A 22,888-nucleotide genomic window follows, 5' to 3' on the forward strand; every position below is an offset into this window, starting at 1 on the left:
GCTAACACAAACTTTTTAGTAATAATTTAGCTGCTCCACTCAACTTTTTAATGCAGTTTATTGAACTGTTAAATGAAAACTGAAATATTCAACTATTTATGAACTCCATTAATGGTGGAGATCCTTTAAAACACATTATTTAAAAAAAAATGGTATTTAAGACAAAGTAAATTATTCCTTACCTGGTGCAATGAGTCAAGTGACTAAGCTATTCATGCCGTCCTTTAAAAAATGAGCACTACCTTGAGACACATTCACTATAAAGAATTGATTTTTCTCAGATTTACCAAAGCTTAGACTAAGCATTCACACCGATGGTCACATACCTCAGGAATCTATTCCTTGTTTTGTATGATAATTATTGTTTTATTAACAATATGTTTGCTTTCTTCATTTCTGTTATAGTAAAATTAGTGTGAGGAATATGCTTAAATGAAAGAAAACATACACTGTTTTTATTATATGGCAATTATTATTTGTCCGTGAAGGGCACTGTTGTCATTATGGCAATAATCGGGTTCCTGGGTTTCAGTATGGTACTGATTTTCTTAATAGGGGTCTCAGATTTAAAAATTGAACAATCTTGTTGTATTGTATGATTATATAGTATTCAACTAATATGTAATCAGTATGTATGTAACCAATAATTTGCATGTTATTTTTCATTACTGTTACTTTTCAATTTCATGATTATCTGGCAACTAATTAACAACTTGTTATTTAATACAGGCCATCTTGTCTAATGAATAAAATCAATTAAATATTTAAGGTATTCCAATATTATGTATAGGCTGGTGTTTCTACAACTTGTATCTAGGTGGGAAATGGTTCTTGAATATAGAAAGGTTGGGGACCACTGATTTATACTACGGGTAAACACGTCTTTTTTTTTTTTTTTACGAAATAAGTAATGATTGATTGATTGATTGATTGATTGACTTGGCAGTACATAAAGTTGTCAGGATTTGGTAAAGTTGGAGACTGATGAAAAATCTTTCATGGAAATCATTGAATGAGGTGAGCTTTCAATGACAAATTGGAATCTTCTTCATGGCAAAGCATTAGCGTTTTCATTCTCTCTATGAGACACTTCGCTGGGCTAGAAAATACTACTACTTTTCTAATCTGACTTGTTACGTCTTGACTTCAGTGCTGGAACTCATTTTGCATTAGCAGAAGAGATTTAGTGAGCCAAGATCAATGAGTTAAATGACCTTTAATAGAACGACTTCCATGGGAGCTTTCAAGCATGGCAGTAGTGTTGGCAAGAGTCTATAAACTCCCAGAGAGATTACGCTGAAGGCAATTATAAAACATAATTGGTACATTTATAACAACGTTTCTGTTACTTAAATCATGGAGTTTAGATATATAGGCACAGGGTCTCCTGACTGGGGTTGCTATCAAAAAGACAGTTTATGGTTATTGAAACATGTTTTCTTTATGGTTATTAGAACTTTAGTATTCATATTAAGTTAATGTATTTCATTTTCAGGATATCTGATGGCAAAAACATATTAGCCTGATGAATTACAACACGACAGCAAAGTTGGCAGGAAATAAAAATTTTATGTTCATATTAATGTTTTGGCAAATAGAAATCTCAAGTGTAATTAAAAATGCTGTCAAATAAAATAATTTAACAGAATTTTAATTTTTTTGAAAATCATTTGTTGAAGGCACTGTATAACAGACATTTGAACCAAATACTTCAAGATTAATTTAAATGGATAAAATTACACCAGTTTATAACTACCTGTTCATCTCATGTGCCATTTGGTACAACATTTGCTGTTTTCCACCTAATGCCAGAAGCAAGGCAAAACAAAGTTAAGCCTGACCCTGTTTGATTTCTACTATCTTTGCAGAAACTGACTCAGAATGTTGCCAGCTTGTTTGATTCCAGCTCCATCGCTGGAAGCCACACCAACAAGAAAGGCATCAGCAAAGCTTTGTTGACTTTTTGGCAACTGATTGATTTCAGTCCTTGCCTTCAGCGAAGTGTAGTCAGAAATTGTACTCTAAACACTGACTTCAAGTAAGTTTCAGTTTAATTTGTAAAATTCAAAGTATAAGAAGAAATTATGTTGGCAAATATCAGAGAAGACAGTGAAAATGGGTGTTCTAGGAATGAGTGGTTAATTGATGTTTTAATATTTGTTTTTGTCTTTATGGGAATTTATTTTTAATTCCTATTTGTTAATGCCTTTTAGTGTTATTTCAGTAATGTCACAGTCAAGAATATATTATTATTATTTAATTTATGATGTTTATGGTCTATTTCTTGTTTAGATTGTTTTATTGTTGTATATGGTTTTTATATGAATAGTGCCATTTTGTGGCCACAGGTTACGTGGCAGTGTGGTATGCATCTGTGCGTGAACTATAACAGAATTCTGTAGACACAAAAGCATGCAAATATTAACTAATTCAAAGTTGTGGTGATACATGTTAAAGGTTGTACTTGCAGGCTGATTTTGTTTTAAAAAAACAAAACAAAAATGGGTGTGGCTCAGCGGCACGGTGGCGCAGTGGTAGCGCTGTGGCCTCGCAGTTAGGAGACCCGGGTTTGCTTGCAAGACATGCAAGTTAGGTGGATTGGTGATTCTAAATTGGCCCTAGTGTGTGCTTGGTGTGTTTGTGTGTGTCCTGCGGTGGGTTGGCACCCTGCCTGGGATTGGTTCCTGCCTTGTGCCCTGTGTTGGCTGGGATTGGCTCCAGCAGACCCCCGTGACCCTGTGTTCGGATTCAGCGGGTTTGAAAATGGATGGATGGATGGGTGTGGCTCAGACTTTGTGGGCGTGTGTTCTTGTAAGGCCTCTAATAGAGTGATTGGGGTTAATAGCACTTGCACATGAGTGCACAATTGGTACCAATTGTTCCATTGTTTTCCAACAGGTCAGAATTGACTGGGGGAAGAGATGTTTTGGACAGGAAATTGAGGTAAGAGTGGGAGGATAAGCAAGCAAGCATGGATGTGATGGGCCAGTGTGGTAAGAACCCTGTGAGGGAGTGAAGAAATTACACTCTGAGGGGTTCCCCTGCTGACCAATGGCACCTTAGCGGGGGACTTTTGAATGAACCTCACAGGAATTGGAAAAGTGCTTGATGAGTATGAGAGATGATGGAGGTCCAGCTCTGTGCATCCACCCAGATGCCAGTAGAGGCAGATGGGATAGGAGTCAGAAGAATGGGGTTGTAATTGTCAGCATCTCTGTTAGGTGCGAACAAATGTCAGGATGAGACAGAGAGACAGCCATAATGAATTGGCTTGTGATCGCCCCCTTAGATGGTTTTCTATGTGGATTTTAATCATTAAATGTTTTTATCCTGCACATAAAGCACATTTTTTTAAAAATTGGATTATTCATAATTATTTAAAGAGATCTGCATGTTTTACACTTTAGGGTTTTAAGTCCCTGTTTGACATTTGACATTGTTTTAATAAAAACACAGTACGCTTTTGCACATTATTCTTGTATATAAGGCTCCGCATTGCAGTGGCTCATCTCTGTTTATGACTATCGACAACCTTAGATTCAAGAGGAACATGGCAGCTGTAGCCAACCTGAGCCGACAGTGCTCAACCAACAACCAAATAAAGTATTTTAGTAAAACAATCTGTTTTTGACTCATGTTTCATTACTTGACATTTATTCTCATTCATATCTAATAATGTACAAAAAAGCTATATGAAGAATTCTGCACAATGATTAAACCATCTATTTTTCTTTTGCCATCACCTAAATGAAAAAAAATGATAATCTCTCCTGCTTGCAAAATACATTTGTTCCCTTACATTTCCAGCCAGAACCTATCACAATCAGGTATTATGCGCATCATTTGATGTTGCTTATATACAAGTAATTCCTTCTTATTATTTATTTTAGAATAATGCCTAGAACCAGACTAGCTGGTTTCAGTCTCTGATCTTAGTTATCTGCCACAAATGACGCTATTTCTGTTTTATTTGTGCTTCCTGTTCAATTTAATGGTACATGTTAATTTGAGTTTATTACAGAGAAATGCTTTCTTTCTTAGATCTCATATTAATTTATTTTCTGATATGTGTCCTAAGGAAACATAACTGTGTTGTTTATATTCTGATTATTGTGATGAAGTAAGAGGGGCTTTTCCTTAATTTACTGGCTATACAATTTTATGTTATTAATATCCTACTGAAAAGAGTTTGCTTTCTAAAATGTAAACATCCTCTGTTTTATATATTTAGAGTTGCAAATCATTATAAATTGTAAACAGTAGTCATGATTATCTCATGATACAACTTATTAATGCTCAGTGCTAGCAAATATCCCAACATACAATATTTTAAGTAAATCAAATCATGCCCTAACACCTCTTCGTACTTTCTTTTGTGCTGAATCAATTTTTAACAATGGATTTAATGTAATTACATCAAAGCATTAGTGTGCCAGCCTAAAATAAAATAGCCAAAATGAGACAACTGCTTAAAGAATGTATAATTATAGGTAGGAATTTAATTTACTAATTGCCACCTAGATGACTGGAGGGTGAAGTCATCTACCAATTCCTGCCTAATCCAAATCATGGCAGTTAGAGGATGAAGCCTATGCCAGTAACATGTACATGGCTTGGACAAATCATATGGGGCAGCAGTCCAGTACAGAATACACTCTTCATCACACCCACCACACCAATTTGGAGTGGTCAAATGACATATAATGCACTTCTTTGAGATATGGAAGAAACTAGAGTATCTTTAGGAAAAACACATGTGGAAAAACTGAAAATATACATGCTGCATAAAAGTTCAGGGTGAATATCCAGGCCATGTTCCTTAAATACAATGTTGACCTGGGACCGTGGAGTCTCACAGGCTAATGATGGAGAGCTGTTTTTATTAGATGTTGCAGTTGATCATGAGACTTTGGGCACTGCATAGTAGCCAAAGACCATTTCAGAACTTGTCTAGCCTGAGAACAGTTGATATTACAATGTTCAGAATTTTTTTTACTGATTTTATATCATAATGTTTACTATCTTAACACAGCATGAAGTAAGAATGTAAATGACACACAAATTCTATTAATATGTAGGTGACAGCTTACTTTTTCATTTTGTATTTTTTTTTCAGGTTTTTTTTATTAACTTTTCAAATAAACATAATTTTGAATTTCCATGTTTAACGAATGGAATTTAACAATTAAAAAAGCAGTACCTGTGTTTCTACTTGCACTGTGTGGTTCTACTTCACAGACTGTTGTTGGCTATGCCTGCCATGCTCTTCTATGTCACTTCAAACATCAGTTTGTTCTAACTGCATTTGGTCCACTACTTGTTTTATGTCTGTTTATGGGTATGCAGTGCCATTATATTCATTCATTATTAACAAGAAAGTATAAAAATAAATGCATGTACTCTTAAGTAGTTGTATTTGTCTATTGTACAAATTGAACCCAGCACCTTCCCCTCCAGTTTCTCCTTTGTTTTGCTCCTAGCAGCTTTTGTTGGTCACAGCTAAGCTCCTGATATTTCTAAGTCTGCCTCAGTATGTTTGTAAACACTGATAGCTGGCAGCACTGTGGGTTTTGGAGACTGAAATAGCTTTCATCTCTGGCTTTACTGGCAGCTTCTTGTCCATTCGTGGTTATCCACCACTATTAGATGGATTATAATATAAACCAGTAGCAAATAAACATCTTTTACAATTAAAAATGTTATCAATTTAGTTATATTTTCATAAGAAAGCTTGTACTAATGTACAATGTTTCAGAGTGAAGCACAACTGCATTTAATAAAGAAATTACATGCTTAACTAAATATAACTCAAAATATAAAGCTTACAATAAAAGTGATGAAAAGAAGGAATCAACTAGTTTGGTTCAAAACTTAAAACGGTCTAAAGCATAATCAAAAACCGACATGCAGTACAACTTAAATGCTTAAATTCTTGTTTACAAAAATGAGCATGACATACATAGATATTCCAAAGAGATGGTGGCTGTTTGAATGTAAATAGGGTTAAACAAGCAATTGGGAACACCTTCTCGGCTGGGTAGTAATATGGATAGGGTTGCCATCTTTTGGTACTTTACTTTGTTATATCAGTACCCACCCCAGAGGCTCAATTTGAGAGTAGGATACATTTATCATTCCCTAAGACGAAAGCTCACAGATGACAACGGTATATATGAAGATGGTAAGGTAGGTGATGAGAGATAGTTTTCAGAGTTTTTTTGGGTAATCAAAATATCAATGAAAATGATGATTTGTTTAGTCTGAGATTTCAAATTTAAAGGTGGTCAGTAATTTTCTCTCTGTACTGGGCTAATGATGCTCAGGTCAAGGATAAAATGAGTTTACTCACCACTCTCCAAGTTGTTTCAGTGCTTTTCTGTTGCCATGTAATGCCTGAGTGACTACAGTGTTTTGAACGGAAAACTTTTGGCTAGAAATGTGGCTTTGAGTGAAGCTTTGGAGACAGAGTCATCAGTGTTGCCTCTCAAACCAATTACAGTTTAGCTCAGAGTATTTAACACGGGCAGCAGATCTTCAATGATCAAAAGTGCAAGCTCATGCTTGAATGTGTTTTGTTTTACTCAGGTGCACTAAACCTTATCCAGTCAATCTAATTAGATTTTTAACTAATGTAAATTCAATGCCATGTGTATTATATATTACACTAATATATTTACCGTTGTCGTGTTCTTTTACTTTCCCACAGTATTATGAAAGTGGATGATAAGCTGAGATGCATGAGAAGAATTATTTATATCTGCCTGTGTAAGAGTATTGTTTATTGCTAGCTGGAGGGTTTGCACTACTAGCATATATGAGACTCAGATTTTGACTAATAAGAATTTACCATGATAATGTTACATGCACTGTTGTGTGTGTAATTTCATTTTGTTAGCTATTCCTTCAGCCAACTAAAAGAATTCTTGTCAGTATGCTTTTTTGTGTGAACTAGTAGATCCATGTACTTCATAACTAAGCCATAAAGGAAATTGCATTTACAGTAACATTTGACTCTGTTGTAAATGCTGTGTGCATTCAACATGGTACAGGATGGTGCCTGCTTACCTTTGCATTTTTCAAAGAAGTTGTGATTTTATACTTCTAAGAAATAGAATAGCCAGCCTGAGAAAATATTGTTAGATCCTTAAACTCTGTCCACAAAGCTAATGACGAACATGTCTCACTGCCATGTTAGCAACTACAATTGCTTGTTTGAAAGAGAAGAAAATCTTTCATGAACTGATGTCACTGACAATCATGACTATCAATTAATTGAAAATTCATATATAGTACCACTATAAAGAAAGTTTTTTGCTCTTCTTGATATGCTGTGTCACTGTTCTTTACACTGTGTCACACATGTGCGCATGGGAGGCAGCAAGAAGGACCAAAGTAGGGCAATTCCATGCCATACCATGCCAGGCCTTGTAGGGCGTAGTAAACATTTCTGGAAATTCTGCCTGATTCCAACCATGTCACTTCTAGTTCCGGACCCAGATGATGTCACTTCTGCCAGTTTCTTTTAAAAGCCAGTCATCTTTCATTTGTACTCAGTTCTATTGTTGGACTCAACCTCTATACTTCTGTGTTACCAAATCTTTGTATCTGCAGCCTTCAAGTATACGGTTGGCTGCCTCATACCTCCTTTTGGTGTCAAGGTCTATTCATTTCACAACTGCTTTATATTTTAAAAGCCACGTCAAAGGGATAATATACAGTAACTTAAACTCCAGAAAACAAAAATTTAGACCAAAAACACATTTATTAATCAGAGATTGTTCCACTAAATTACATGAACTGGGAGCATAATAGAATATCAGGTATCCTAGTTTTTGGTTTTTATTCAATACTAGTGGTCTCTGCCCCCTGCTCACTTCGCTCACCAACCCCCGGGGGCAGGTGCCTGCTATCCTTCGTTAGAGAAAATGATTTTATTTAAAGCTATGGTATATAAAAGCGTATGTGGGGTGCAAGAGGAAGATGGTTTGGTCCTTAGTTATTATAGCTAGAAAATCAGTTACTTGAGTTTTTCACTACAACTGTCTATTTTAAATACAAATGAATAATAAAAAGTAAATAAAAATTAAATTACATTAACATCTCATCAAAAACAATATTATGAAATGCTTTATCCTCTAACTTACATTCTATAAACGTTGCTTTTTTCAGTTTCTGTTTGTATATTGTTCGGGATATTTTTCTCTTTTTCATTTTTTGGACGATTTTCTTGTTCTTGATTTTTATTATATGCAGCTCTTTTTTTGTCCATTTTCTTTTTTTGCAACATTCATTATCAGCTCATGCCGATCTTATTTTATTACAATGTAAAATTCAATGTTCTTGAATAGATAATTTGCTTTTCTGCCTTGCCATTATAATCAACTGCATTGAAGGTCGAGTTAGCAGCACTGAGAGTGTCACGGGGTGGTACAGAAAGAGGATGTGCGAAGTAGGAATAATGATTGGGCAAGCGATGTGGAAAGGAGTGGTCAAGGCTGAATAACATGGACATGACAGAAAACTTTCTTAATATGATAGAGAAAAAATGAAGCTTGTCATGGTGCCAGAGAATGAGGATGTGTTGCATGTTTGTTGAACGTGCAAGTAAGAATTTTGCCATACTCTGTGACTACTACTCCAACTGCTGTGTGCTTTATACCCCAGTCACTTAATAAGTGACAGTAATACCACTAGTGACACATATAACACAACCTGCAGAATACATTAAAATGTATGCTTCTTCTTTAGTAAGAGTTGGGTCAGAATGCATCAGGTTTTTTACTAGAGGAATATCCTGGGACTCTTGAGCACAAGAATGAGACAGGAATGGTTATGCAGTATGAATAGGATATAAGGTGAATATAAAATGTTACACTGCACATCTTTTTTTCTGGAGTTCCTAAATGTCTAATGGATGTCATTTTCCAATGTTTTTCCTTTCACTTTTTTCTAACAGTATAACCCCTTATGTAAGGGAAACGGGAGTAAACTGTGTACAGTACATAAGTTAGATTATCTCTAACGCATTAACTTTCATGATGTCGTACATTTTGCACTCTACAGTATGGTGTAATTGAAAAAGAATTCTCTGGTCTATGATGCTATCACATTATAGGGATGATCCTTGACTCATCAGTGACAGATAGAGAAGAGGGTGATAGTCAGCAGGACTAATGCTTTCCATCCATTCCACTTGTTTCAGTGTTTATTCAGCAGCTTCATTCCTTCAGGAAGTACTAAGAAGCTACCAGAGACTTTTTTTGTCTAAAAACATTGGTTGGTATAATATCCCCTCAATCATGTATCCTTTTATTGTAGCATAGTGACAATATTTTCTTTAAAATAGTATACACATACACTGGTCACATTGTGTGCATAGTTAGCACTTCTGAATTGGTTTTGCTCTATGCCTTTAATGAAACTGTTTAGTTCCAATCCATATGTGACTCGTGCTATAATTGCTGTTTCTGCTTGTTTTAGTTGGTAGCTAATAATCTGTAATAGTCTTCACTTAAGCCTTGCTAACTATCCTCGTCTCTGTACATCTAAACAGACACACAGTACCAGTGACTTACCTAGTGGCATATAATGGCTCTCCCTGACAGAAGGATTTGTCTTCAGAAGTGGTTAGACTTTGTGCTAAGGTGTTAGCTGGATACTTTTTACTAAGAAGCCTTTACTAGCCAGCTCAGTCATGTTACTAGCAGACTTGTTTTGTGCTTGAAACCAATTTTGAGAATTTGCTTCTTAAAAGAACCAATCACTTTAAGTGATTAGCATAATGCTTGAGATCAGAGTGAAATGACATGACAAATAAATACTCAGAAAAATATTTTCTTTTAAATAATTTAGGTCTGGATTTGAAATTTAATTGGATAAACAAAATGGCCAAATGATAATTAGCAGGCATTGTGGTGTCTGAGGAGAATAGGTAAAGTCAATATAAGTATTGATAGAACAATTGCATCATTGATTAAATAGTCTTATAAATCTGCATGTCACAGGAACTGTAACAAAGAGATTAACATCCGTCTTCAATGAGAAATTAAATCATTTACTGTTTTGGTGATGGTGATGTAAAATTGTACCTCGGACACCACTATAAAATATCTTGTGTGTAAGCTGAGATTTAGTGAATGAGACAGGTTTACATCACTGTCGTGGACTTCAAACCTTTCACTGACCACGCATGTCCTACAAATTGGGCCACTGTCATCCTGTGTAATTCTGCTACAGTCAGAACAGAAATGTTTCACCACAAAAAAGATCTCTCAATTAATATATTAGAAAAGGAGTGGAAAGTAGCAATGCAGAGAATTCACTCGAGCTCCATATGCGCAAAGCATACAATTATACAACTTAAAATTATATATCGAGCACATATGTCTCGACTAAAACTCTCCAAAATGTTTCCAGGGCATGATCCAACCTGCGAACGCTGCAACCAAGCCCCAGCCTCAACAGGTCACATGTTCTGGGCCTGCACCAAATTAACATTATTCTGGACAAACATTTTTAATTACCTCTCAGACAGCCTTGGACTCACAATCCCTCCTAACCCATTAACAGCTGTGTTTGGGGTTCTTCCAGAGGGGTTTAAAGTGGAGAAGGACAAACAAATTGTGATGGCATTCACTACACTGTTGGCACGCAGACTTATTCTGATAAACTGGAAGAACCCAAACTCTTCTCTTTTAAGTCAGTGGGAAACCGATGTGTTATATTATTTGAAGTTGGAAAAAATGAAATACTCAGTTAGAGGATCCGTATAAACATGGCAAGATCTAATCAGTAATATTTTAAAATAAGCTCATAAAGCACAGAAAATTTATTAATTTAGGTATGTTTACAAGCCTTAAATTTAACGCCGTTCGGCTTGCTCTCTCTCTCAGGGGTGGGGATCGATCTATTCTTAACTCAATTTTTCTTTTTGTAAAAACTTGATTGCTTTGTATGGATTGTAATAAAATTAATAAAAATTAAAAAAAAAATAAGAAATGTTTCACCACAGAGTAAGTTAAATCATCCAGAGACGCTTTGTGTTTATTGGCATTTACTGTCCCCCGCTGCGGGAATTAATTGACCAAAAATGTGTCAGGAAAATGGACCATACACCATAAGACAGTTGCCATAACAAAGCAGCAGGACTGCTGACTTCCTTCGGTGTGCACCACAAATGTACTCAACACAGGTAAGAAAGCCTAATTCGACCACATAATTTAGTGCTCTTTGCCCATTTACCTGCAGCCATGGTTTCTGCCATTGTCCTCATTTGAAGATATAAGTTTAAAAATCACTATCCAAACATAGTATCTCTTTCAATAAAGTTCTCTATAAACTGTTCTTAAGAAGTTCTTGCTCCCACCTTTGTTTCATAGTGCAGTCAAAAGATCTTGAGTTGCTTGCTTGTGTTTCTTTGCCTATTGAATTAAATCATCACTGTCAAGGGGTTTGACTTTTATTTAAGCTAATGGAGACATACCCTCTGTTTTCTAAGCAATTGGCTTCAGTATTATGAAACAACAAAAGGCCCTCTGTCTAAACCAGTAAGATTTCTTCTTTGAAGAATAGTAGCTTCCATAATGAGGCCTGACAGAAATTTTAAACCACACTTTATAGGATGCTAAAAGCTTAACTGCTTCAATGATCATATCTGTATAGAAGTATCTTTTTCCAAAATTATATGCATCCCTCACTTAGTCAAATATTTACTTTAATTTGTAATTTACTTGTACAAACTATGCATATTATTCATTTTGTATTTGTTTACAGCTCATAAATAAAATGATATACAACTATAAAGTGGAACCAGGGAAACAGAATTTCTATCTAGATAAATGTCTAAATTAAAGTTGATTTTAATTATAGTTTGTTTGACCAATTCTACCACAGTAAGTATAAACCTACATTATGTAAAGAGTACACTCCAAATATTAATCACAATTGTAAAAACACTAAAAAAGATCGTTTTGTAAAAGATCTTTCTTTTGAGGGTATGTCTGAACACATAAAAAGGCTGTATATAAATTTTACACCAAATTTATCAAGTAAGAGTATTGAATTTAATCATATGGTCAGTCATTAGATGATAAATCATATTTTATTGTAGGCAATGTGTACATGAATGTTAATGTGAATTGAAAAAGTTAATTTAAGAAGCACTCTTCATATGTTATTATTAATAGTGAAGCGCCAGGTACAAATAATATAATAGCTTGGTAACAAATTATTGCTCCTTTGTTCGGATGATGCTTAAGATATTTACAAAAATCCCTAATTTAACATCATGGTACATTTGCAAGCTACAGAAAAGTCGCTATTTGTCATTCCTGGGGCAATAAAACCCTTTTTGAACAAGGTAGCACTTTTGAATTGAAGACTCGCCTCTCCCCCGATACACTGGTCAAGAGTCCTGTCTTCAATTCAAAAGCACAACTCTGTGTGAAAGGGTGCTGGGTTATGGGCAACATTCTTTTTAGCAGATGATTTGATTTAACAGTATTTTAGCAAAGAAATGCATGTATATTGCATGTTTTAAGTATAGAACTGGATGATTTGATGTGTATTATGTGATAAGAGTACTTTGAATTTTTTTTCTAGGACATTTTGACACTGCTTGCCGTTTTCCAGCATCGGTGAACATCTACTTCCATTGAAAGTTAAACTTTGTTAGCGCCATTCAGCACAAAAACATGATATTAATATTTTTTTCTCTGCCATCACATGGGGTAAGTAACATAATTTTTGAATAGAGTATTCTTTTAACTTGTTATTTCCAACTGCTACCTCCCATGCCGATACTGCCCATTGCTAGTTGCATTATGGTGCTGATTCTAAACACTTTATATAGTAATTTCCCCCATCTAGCTATCAATGTACTGTAACTACAATTGCCAATCTTAATAAGTATTTTTCACTTAATTCACTCTGTATCTAAATCCAAAAAATAGTGAACATATTGTCAAATAGATGATCTAACTCTATGGAATAAGAATGGCTCATTATCGTGGAAAATGTCTATAAAAAGCTATGATTAATTACATCTCTTCATAGTTCAACCACTGACTACTGATTGTGTTTTTTGTTATTGTATCCAATTAGTCCTGCATGGCCCTGTTACTTCAAGCACACATACCATGTCTATTTCTGATGATATTCAGTTAAATCCCAAATGCACATTATACGTGCACAGCATATTATTAACTTAAATAGTCATATTTTCATTGAAAATGGTAAATCTCTTTTTCAGTCATTTAATAGAAATTAAAAAGACCTCTGCATTATCTAAATAGCAAATTAACACTTTCTTCTGAGATATTTAATTAAAATCCATCTATGTGAAATTTTCAGTCATTATTCTTATCCCACCATTACACAGAAGTGACAATATAAATAGTGCCCTGGATGGATGCTCTGCGTTGCTTCTCCTTGACATAACTGCTGCTTTTGACATTGTGGACCACTTCAGTAATGTATCAAGAACTGAGATGGGCTAAAAGGAAATTAATCTCATCCCATTCTCAAAACTTCTTAATCCATTATAGGGATGCAGAAGATGGAGCCTGATAGCACTGAGTACGAGGTAGGAAACAGCCCTGGTCAGGGTGCATGTTAATCACAGGGCCAACTCAGGCACAAACCCACACTGACACTCACAGAAGGGTCAATTTAAAATTGCCAGTTGACCTGAACTACATTTCTTTGGGGTAAAGAGGCTATTCATCTCTGCACAGTGTGGCATTAGATACTGCATGTTGGTAAAAATTACTTATGAATATAAAAGATTCATAGGAAGTATGCAGTATCAAGAGACATACATCTCACTTAAGCCACCTGTGACTTTTCCAAAGTGAAGTTATTTTGAATAACCACTTTACTGATGTTTTGTAAGTGTTATGAACACTAATAGACCCTTTCTTTTTGTCTGTTACATAAGAGTAAATAAATAATAATCCATCCATTATCCAACCCGCTATATCTTAACTACAGGGTCACGGGGGACTGCTGGAGCCAATCTCGTCCAACACAGGGCATAGGACAGGAAACAAACCCCAGGCAGGGCGCACACACATAACACACACCAAGAACACACTAGGGACAATTTAAAATCACCAATGCACCTAACCTGCATAACTTTGGACTGTGGGAGGAAACTGGAGTACCCAGAGGAAACCCACACAGATACGGGGAATAAATAATAATAATAATTCTTTCAATTTATAAAGCACTTTAGCCACCACTATTGTGTAGCATCCACCTGGATGATGCGACAGCAGCCACTTTTGCGCCAGTACACTCACCACACATTAGCTGTTAGGTGGTGATGTAGCAAGAGAGATGGCCAATTAGGGACTAGGGATGATTGGGGGCCAAAATGACTAGGCCATGGTGGGGAATTTAGCCTGGACATCAGGATAGACCCTACCCTTTATGAAGGATGCCCAGGAATCTTTTATGACCACAGAGAGTCAAGACCTCAGTTTTACGTCTTATTCCGAAAGATGCCACCATTTATACAGCGCAGTGTCCTAATCATCATATTGGGGCATTTGGATCCATATTCACGCCACAGGGTAAGCACCCACTGTCTAAACCTCTTCCAGCGGAAACCCAACCTTTTCCTAGATGGTCTCCCATCCAAGTACTGGCCAGGCCCAAACATGCTTAGCTTAAGGTAGATGACCTGTTCTGAAAGAAGTAATTGCCTTTTTGCAGTACCTAAACTAAAGCATTAATAAACATACGTTTGGAGCATATAGAACTTGAGGCTCGAGTTCCATGTCAAAGATTTAATGCAAGCTACACACGGAGCCATATGGAGCAACAAAGAACCAAAAGCACTCACAGCACAAATGCTCATATGTGCCTTAGTTAGGTTTATGAACAAACATGATCTGCAGTATTAAATTGAGTCAATTTTTTAGACTCGCAAGAAAAGCCAGGAGAAAGCCCAGTATTATTACATACAGAACATATTAATATCATGTACAGTGGTTCCTCATACTTCAAACTTAATTCGATTCAGGAGGCCATTTGAATTCTGAATTGTTCGAAGTCCGAATCAATTTTCCTTATTAGAAATCATGGAAGGTGAAGTAATCAGTTCCCAGACCCTAAGCAATACCCATTTTGATAAACTTAAAGAGCAAATACACATAATTTAAAGTACAAATACTACAATTTAATGCCCTAAATAATGAGTTAAAAGATGAAAAGAATAAATAAAATATGTAAATACTACATAATAAAATGAAAATTGTATTTACTGTACCTTAGTGAGGAGTGGTGATATTCTGTGTGGATGCCATGGTTAAACGATGTTTTATATATATGCTGTATAACCAAAAAAAGCATTGAAAACACATAGGCATAGTGTAAGAGATGCTTTCACAGCAAGAGCGAGAGACTACTTGGGTCCACAACTGATGGCATTTATGCTCACTGCGTGTGCACCATCTGTGGCTGCATATTTTCACTGTGCACATAGTAGCTTTGTTCGAACTCCGGACCAAATTTCTCTCAAATTTAGCATTCAAATTCTGGAATATTTGAAGTTAGAATCATTTGAAGAATGAGACGCTATTGTATCACATCATATCATGCTTTTTCATTTATTCCCCCACCATATGAACCATTTACAACAGTACGTTAATTGTTAAATGTTAACTTGAGTCTGACAACATAAACTTAAATTTCACAAGCTTGATTCAAAATCCTTAAACAATTTTTTTCTTGAATATTTTTTTTTATAATGTTTCTCATATAGTTGGTACATGGAAAAACTGCTTTAGTGTTGAAAAAATGAAGCTGTAGACAAAAACGCCTCAGATGATAAAGTCTTCATCAGGTCAGAATGCATGACATTTAATGATGTGCTGCTCTGAGGCTAGGGATTGGCGCTGGCAATTGGAAGGGACACTACCATGTTGGGCCCTTGAGCAAGGCCATTAACCTGCAATTTCTCTGTCCTGGGTATAAAGTTAATCTACATCTAGCCCAGAAAGCAGGTCCTCCAACTTGCAGGAAAAACTTGGGGTTGGTGGTGTCATCCGTTGCACGGCTGTATTCCGATCACAATCCGGGTTGTTTGTTGTAAAGTGGGTATGGCAATGCTCTGTAATCAGCGCATGCTCCTAACCTCCTCCTCTTCCTCTGATAAATTAATGTTTCTAGGTCTGGCTGATTTAGTGTATATTTTTTTAAATCACTACTAATTTATGCAATAAGCATACACTTAAGCAGCAGCATGTCGGCGCAGTGGTAGCGCTGCTGCCTCGCAGTAAGGAGACCTGGGTTTGCTTCTCGGGTTCCCACCTGTGTGGAGTTTGTATGTTCTCTGCGTGGGTTTCCTCCAACAGTCCAAACACATTGGCCATAGTGTGTGTGTGCCCTGTGGAGGGCTGGCACCCTGCCCGGGATTTGTTCCTACCCTGTGCTGGCTGGGATTGGCTCCAGCAGACCCCTGTGTTAGGATGGAATGATGACTGATATACACTTAAATATCCACTATTTGTTTGCTTTAAAAGAGCAATACATATTGTTCTCTAGTAGGTAACTCTAAGCACAGATAACATCATTCAAATTCAGATATTGTCCTTCATTTTTAATTTATTAAACAAATTCTGTCTTAATTTCTAGTGAACTGTATTTCAGTGTTTAGAAACTGATACACATGAACCGTGTGATATTTGTATTACTGTTAAAGGTCAGGTTGTCAATACAACCTAAACAGAATGTTGCTGTCAATGTTTATATCCTGGTTCTTGAAATGTTATAATTATATTTGAGTTTATTTCTTGTTACTGTTTTTATTGTTTAGTCTATTGAAAATAGTACTTTACTAACTGGTATCAGTAGAAATGAGAAATGTGCAGACACCACATTAAATGTACAAGCATAATTTACAGTCTTGTGAAGTTCATCACAGACAGTGAAACAAACCCTGGAAAATAAATGTGTTAGCCTGAAGGTAATGAGAACTGCATTAACGCACAACAACCAGAAAAGTATCAATCTGAGGTTTAATGTATAACATATACATTTTTTTCTTGAGGATAAGGCTTTGCATTTTTTGATGGTATATCCCTGCACAAAAACAAGAGCCTAATGTGAATCAGTATCAACTCTGAAAACACAAGTGTTCAGTGCTGTTACAATGTCGCCTTCCTTGTGCTCTGTGCTCCCTTAATGTCTGAGCACCATTCCTGCTCTAAATCTTATCTGCCTAATGCTCGCTGTTGAAATGTTAAATGTAAGGAATCGTGCCCATTTCATCTCCTACTACTTTGCCAGCAGAGGACATTCTAAAAATAGACATTTCTTATTATTTTCATCTAATGGGCTGCTAAAAGTTAGGGAGTAAGTTCTACCTTCAGTTTTAGTGGTATTTCTGAGGACAATTGACCAATACTGTATGCATTACAAAAGAATGGCACACTAAGTATTTCACGATGCAACAGAATTTTATCATTTGACAATAGTGTAAGATTTTATGAGTGCATATTGCAAAAAAAAAAAAAAATTGTGACCAAGTAAAACTTATCGCGGAAGGAAAAAAATTAGACAATATTCTCCATTATTACAATTTAAATCTCATTATTTACACTTTTCATATGTTCTTTGCTTTTTATATCTAAATAATTTTTTAACTTTTAAGAAAATGCAGCCTTCAATCACAAAATAAATGTAATATATCTCCCCTCTCAGCTTAAAGTCCTCTATTTATAGTGAAGAAAAAATCTGTTTAGTAAATTGTGTGCAACACGTTGCCAGAGCTGGTAAAGTAGCATTGCCATTCCATGTGGGACTCTGGCAGTGGTGTCTCTAAGGGGCTAGCAAGGGAGCAGCTGCCTAAGGACACTGCGTCAGCCAATGCCCTACTCCCAAATCTGTAATCCCTCTTTACACACATATAAAAATTGACATACATACATGGTGAAATATTTTAATAAAGCAAAACACAAAACTCTTAATGAAGATAAAATCTAAAAGTAGTGAGAGAGCAGATGTATTATTCAAAACTCGAGGCATGTCCGTTCCTCAGTTTGTCATAGCTCATTTGCAAGCTAAATGTTATTGCAGAATGCGGCATAACTAAACTAGTTCGGAGAAAATAATTTTGGCTGTGAAAAAAAGGCAGACAAAATGAGACATTGTGACAGATTATTACAATAGGAAAAGAAAAAAGAACCAAAAAAAAAGAGGTTGCCTATTTGGAACTTAAACGTTTTTTTTTTTCAAAAGAGTGTTGTAAAAACCAGGTGTGAAGAAGAAAAGGATATACAGGGTGATTTTGAAGACAAACATGGTAGTTACATACCTGAAGGGCTCAACAGCAATAGCAGCAAATGCACCAGCCAATTAGGTTTCAATCACATCAGTATTAATCCCTGTTGCCTCCACTCCACAGAAAAATCCTGAAAGAATCCCTTGATATTCCCAGTGTTTCATAAGACCCGTCTCACCTTGGGTCCTGCTCACCCCTTGAAATGGCCCTCAACTCTGGGTTGGGACTTGGTGAACTCAAAGGGACTGGTGTTATGTCAACTGCTCAGTGTTACATGTATACTTATGTGGATTATGTTATCTGTGGTTATGGGCTCCCTATGAAGATTCAATCTGTTTCCTCCCAAACCTTCAGAGTTTAGATTTAAGCTTTCTTTGTCTCCCTAAGCATTGCAGGTTTGAAAATGGATAACTATGATAATGATAGCTTCAGTAAGGGTGCTTAATCTATTAACTAAACGGTTACATATTAAAGCACCACAGCAGCACCCATATTTCTTAACTGAAAAAATAACTCTTCAAAGTGATTACCTTGTAAATCCAATGTAACAACACCTGTGTCATCTTCCAAGCCTTCGATGACTTCACATTTGTACTTTCCATAGTCATCCAAAGTGATGTCTGTGATAATAAGGGAAGCATCATTCTCACTGGCTCCCTGCAGAAATGCTCGTCCATGATAACTTCCATAGCTTTTTCTATGAACACCCATCGCAACATAAACATCTGTCTCTTTGAGGTAATCAGCTGTAAGCTTTGTCCACTTGATTCTTGTCTTCTGAGAATTCCCATTGCCAGAGCTAGCTTCTCGATGGAACTTGCAAGGCAATGTGGCATTTCCACCACGGTAAGAAATGACTTTTGATTGATCCATTTGCAGAAAGAGGCGAGGTCCATTTTCTGAAAAAAAAGAGAGTAAATGATATTTTTGATTTTAATTTTTGTATTTTAGTTTTATTTATAATGTGTGTTTTATCTATTGTTCGGTGTCCTCGAGTGTTTAGGAAGGCACCTACGAATAAATAAAATGTATTATTATTATTTTACGCCTAGGTATTTGAAATTCATGAAAACACATTAGTGGTTATATTATTGTTTCTGCTGTAACCCATGAAAATCTTGTATATATGCAAAGGGCAATAATCACCCTGTACCTCTAAAATTTTCCAGGGACTTTCTGAATAAATAAGTTTTTAGAAAAAAAGAATCCTAAGGTTTCAAAGAACAGTCCACATTTGACAATAATACTCGTGGGTCATGGTGCTGAAGAATAGTGACATGATCCATCCATCCATTATCCAACCCGCTATATCCTAACTACAGGGTCAAGGGGGTCTACTGGAGCCAATCCCAGCCAACACAGGAAACAAACCCCGGACAGGGTGCCAGTCCACCGCAGGGCACAAAAACACACACCCACACACCAAGCACACACAAGGGACAATTCAGAATCGCCAATGCACCTAACCTGCATGTTTTTGGACAGTGGGAGAAAACCGGAGAACCCGGAGGAAACCCACACAGACACCGTGCCACCCTAGTGACATGATACAATTAAGAATTTCTTAATTCTTGTACTTGTGACATTAAAATTTAACTTAAGGATGATGTCAAATGGTGCTCCTTCGATTCAAAGTCTTAGGAGAGCATGGATATTCAGACAAAATATAAATGTTAAAGTGAAAATAATATTACCATGTATTACTTATGCCAATATAAATAGTTCCCAAAAACTAAAGACTAAAATTGAACTCATATTTTGTAGAGAAAGTAAATCACAGCAAAGCTTACTGTAGGAAAAGCTAAAACTGTTTAAAGATTTGTTTTTTCTTTATTTGTCCAAAGGGGAACCACTTTATTTTTAATCTTGACAGTTTAATGTGAAATAAGTTTTCTTTGTTCATAAACTTCTAAAAAATGAAATTTGTATTCAAGTAAAGAATTCTTGGTCTGAAAGAAGGACTTAAAGGACACAGTTTAAAGCAGAAGGAGCTTTCTTTAGACAAATATGAAAAGATAAATAATCTAAAAAGAAGTTAGCCTCTTGTTTGCTTATTCAGCTGGTTGAAGCTTCAAATAGCAAGTCATCCATAATGCTGGTGGTGAAGAATAATTTGCTGGCCTGTTTTCACAAGTTAGTAACTTTCAGAGAGTGTTGCTTTGAATGTCCAATGCTATATTTAGTGTTAGTTTTCTAAATCATTCACTAATATATCTCTTTCACAGCAAATCTGAACAGGCTTTGATGACTCTGCGTTCAAACTTGGCATGGTACTAACAACAATTCATCTAATACCCAAAAATAAATTGTAGGTCTCAAGTTATGCTCTTATTTTACAAAAGGCTCTGTTGTTTAATGTTGGATATACTGTTTGCATCAAACATTTTAAAGGAAAAATCGAACTGTCTATAAAATGCATTTAACGGGAGAGGTAAATTAATAAGTTGATGGGTAGACACACTGCAAAGCAATCCACTCATATTGCTTATTAAATATCTTCTTTATCTATTTATTTGCCTAGAATACATATACATTTTTTAATTAAATGTGATTTTAGTGTGTGATTATTTTCATGCAATAATGTAAAACACATTAATGGGGCATTTTACTATTAACTCAGTGACTTATTATCGTACACAATGATAATATTTAGAAAACCTAAATGCACTCATGAATTCTTGAAAGCTTGCAAGACTAGTTTACTGACCAGAGGCCTGGATATAAACTGAGTTCCTCACATGTTGCAGTATATTCTGGTTAAGGTTATAATGGTTAGATTTTACCAAATCATCACAAACACTACTGCCTCCAGACTCTACGATGAATTTAAAAAGTGATCACAATCAGGGAAAGAAATGACAGGCTGAAGAAACTGAAGAATGATGGAAAGCCTTTGTATTTACAAATTGTACAAGAAAAATGTGCATTTTAATGTGATGTGACTTTATATTAGTTGAAAGCTTCTCTATGGAACAGATGACATTCAACAATTCACACTAAAAATTGAGAAAAAAGTTTTTCACATTCTAGTATACATCCTAAATTTAAATATATATACATCCATCCATTATCCAACCTGCTACATCCTAACAACAGGGTCTGGAGCCAATCCCAACCAACACAGGGCACAAGGCAAGAAAAAAAACCCAGGCAGGGCGCCAGCCTACCACACGGCGCACACACACACATCCACACACCAAGCACACACTTGAGACAATTTAGAATCATCAATGCACCTAACCTGCATGACTTTGGACTTTGGGAGGAAACCGGCCCACCGCAGTTAAATACATGTTAATCATTTATATACGTGTACTGTTCTTCAATAACCTAGTCCCAAAGGGCCAGACATAATTCTCAAATGAGAATACGTGTCTGGGGACAACTCGTTAAAAAGTGTGAAGTGAATAGCGGCGAAATCCTGATAAGTATTGTAGTCTATTTTGAATTTCTTTAATTATTCGTTTAGATGTGCAGTCAGAAGGTGGGTGTTGTGCAGCCTTGTCCTTCTTTAGTTGGTGTCGTTAGGCAGATTTGATGATTCAGGTATTTTGAGTGCTGAAATCTGCATCTCCTGTGGCTTTTGGTTATCAGCTCTCTTAACATCAGTCCTTGATGGAGTGGGACACACCATATACATCAAGTGCATATTTTGCAGTTCATATTTTCATGAATATAGCTACCAATTCTTTCAAGCTTAAATCGACAACTACACTGTCATTGTAAATGAAAACAGCAGAGAACACAAACAGCACCATTAACATTGTTGACGTTTAACATTCATCCATTAATGTCTTCAAATGCCAATGTATAATCTGATGCTACAGAAAAAAGTTTTCCCTTGCATCGGGTTATTTTTATTTTTAAAACAGGATGTTTATTTCTAAGAAGTGAAATTTGCTGTCTGCACACATGACACACATTTATGTGTCTAATAGCGTTTTTAAGAAACTTTAAGACCATAGACGGTTCATCACAAATAGAAGCTTCCTTTCTGTTGGACCAGTTTAAGTAGAGCACCTCTGATCTTTGCATTTCAAAATCATCACCCCAACGCTGAGCACCGCCTTCATGGGGCATTTGATTGGTTTAAAAATGTGACACTCAGTGAGCCATCTGATTGTTCTCAACCAGTTTTAAGGAAAATTCACTCATTGTTGTCTCCAGGCATATATGACATACATATGGTTTTGACATGACTAACAAAAACCCAATAATAATAATATGGTCATCATATGATGCCATCATATCTAGTAGTTCAGCATCACCTTCTGATGGCTAAAGTATAAAAATATCTTTAACTTGTCTGCCTTCTCCATAAATCTGTTTTTCTTAGTTTTCTCTATGACAAGATTTCTGTGCTGTCAAATCATATATCTGTGATTTTTTTTATTATTATTATTATTATTGTTTCTGCCTACTTTAACAGTGCTTACATGGTGTTAGTCAGATTAAGCCCACTTTTGGAGTTGGTACCTACTTGTGCCAGTTCTGATAGAGACAGAGAGGTTTTTATCAATCAATCAGGACTGGATGTGAATTAGATCACACCATCTTAGTACTGAAAAATGCCAAGATATTTGTAAGAATTAATATTTATAT

General features: G+C 35.8%; 1 protein-coding gene across 3 annotated transcripts in view; it reads right to left on the minus strand.

Annotated features, from left to right (window-relative positions):
- The window catches only part of LOC120532856 (hyaluronan and proteoglycan link protein 1-like), a 107,147-nt gene that overhangs the window by 31,803 nt on the left and 52,456 nt on the right, over positions 1–22,888 (minus strand). For all 3 annotated transcript variants that reach the window (XM_039759293.1, XM_039759294.1, XM_039759291.1), the window contains exon 3: positions 18,817–19,185. In XM_039759293.1, the coding sequence (XP_039615227.1) occupies positions 18,817–19,185 (369 nt within the window). The remainder of the gene's footprint in view (positions 1–18,816; positions 19,186–22,888) is intronic.

This window comes from Polypterus senegalus, chromosome 7 (assembly GCF_016835505.1).
Source record: "Polypterus senegalus isolate Bchr_013 chromosome 7, ASM1683550v1, whole genome shotgun sequence".
In the NCBI taxonomy this organism is placed as follows: Eukaryota; Metazoa; Chordata; class Cladistia; order Polypteriformes; family Polypteridae; genus Polypterus; species Polypterus senegalus.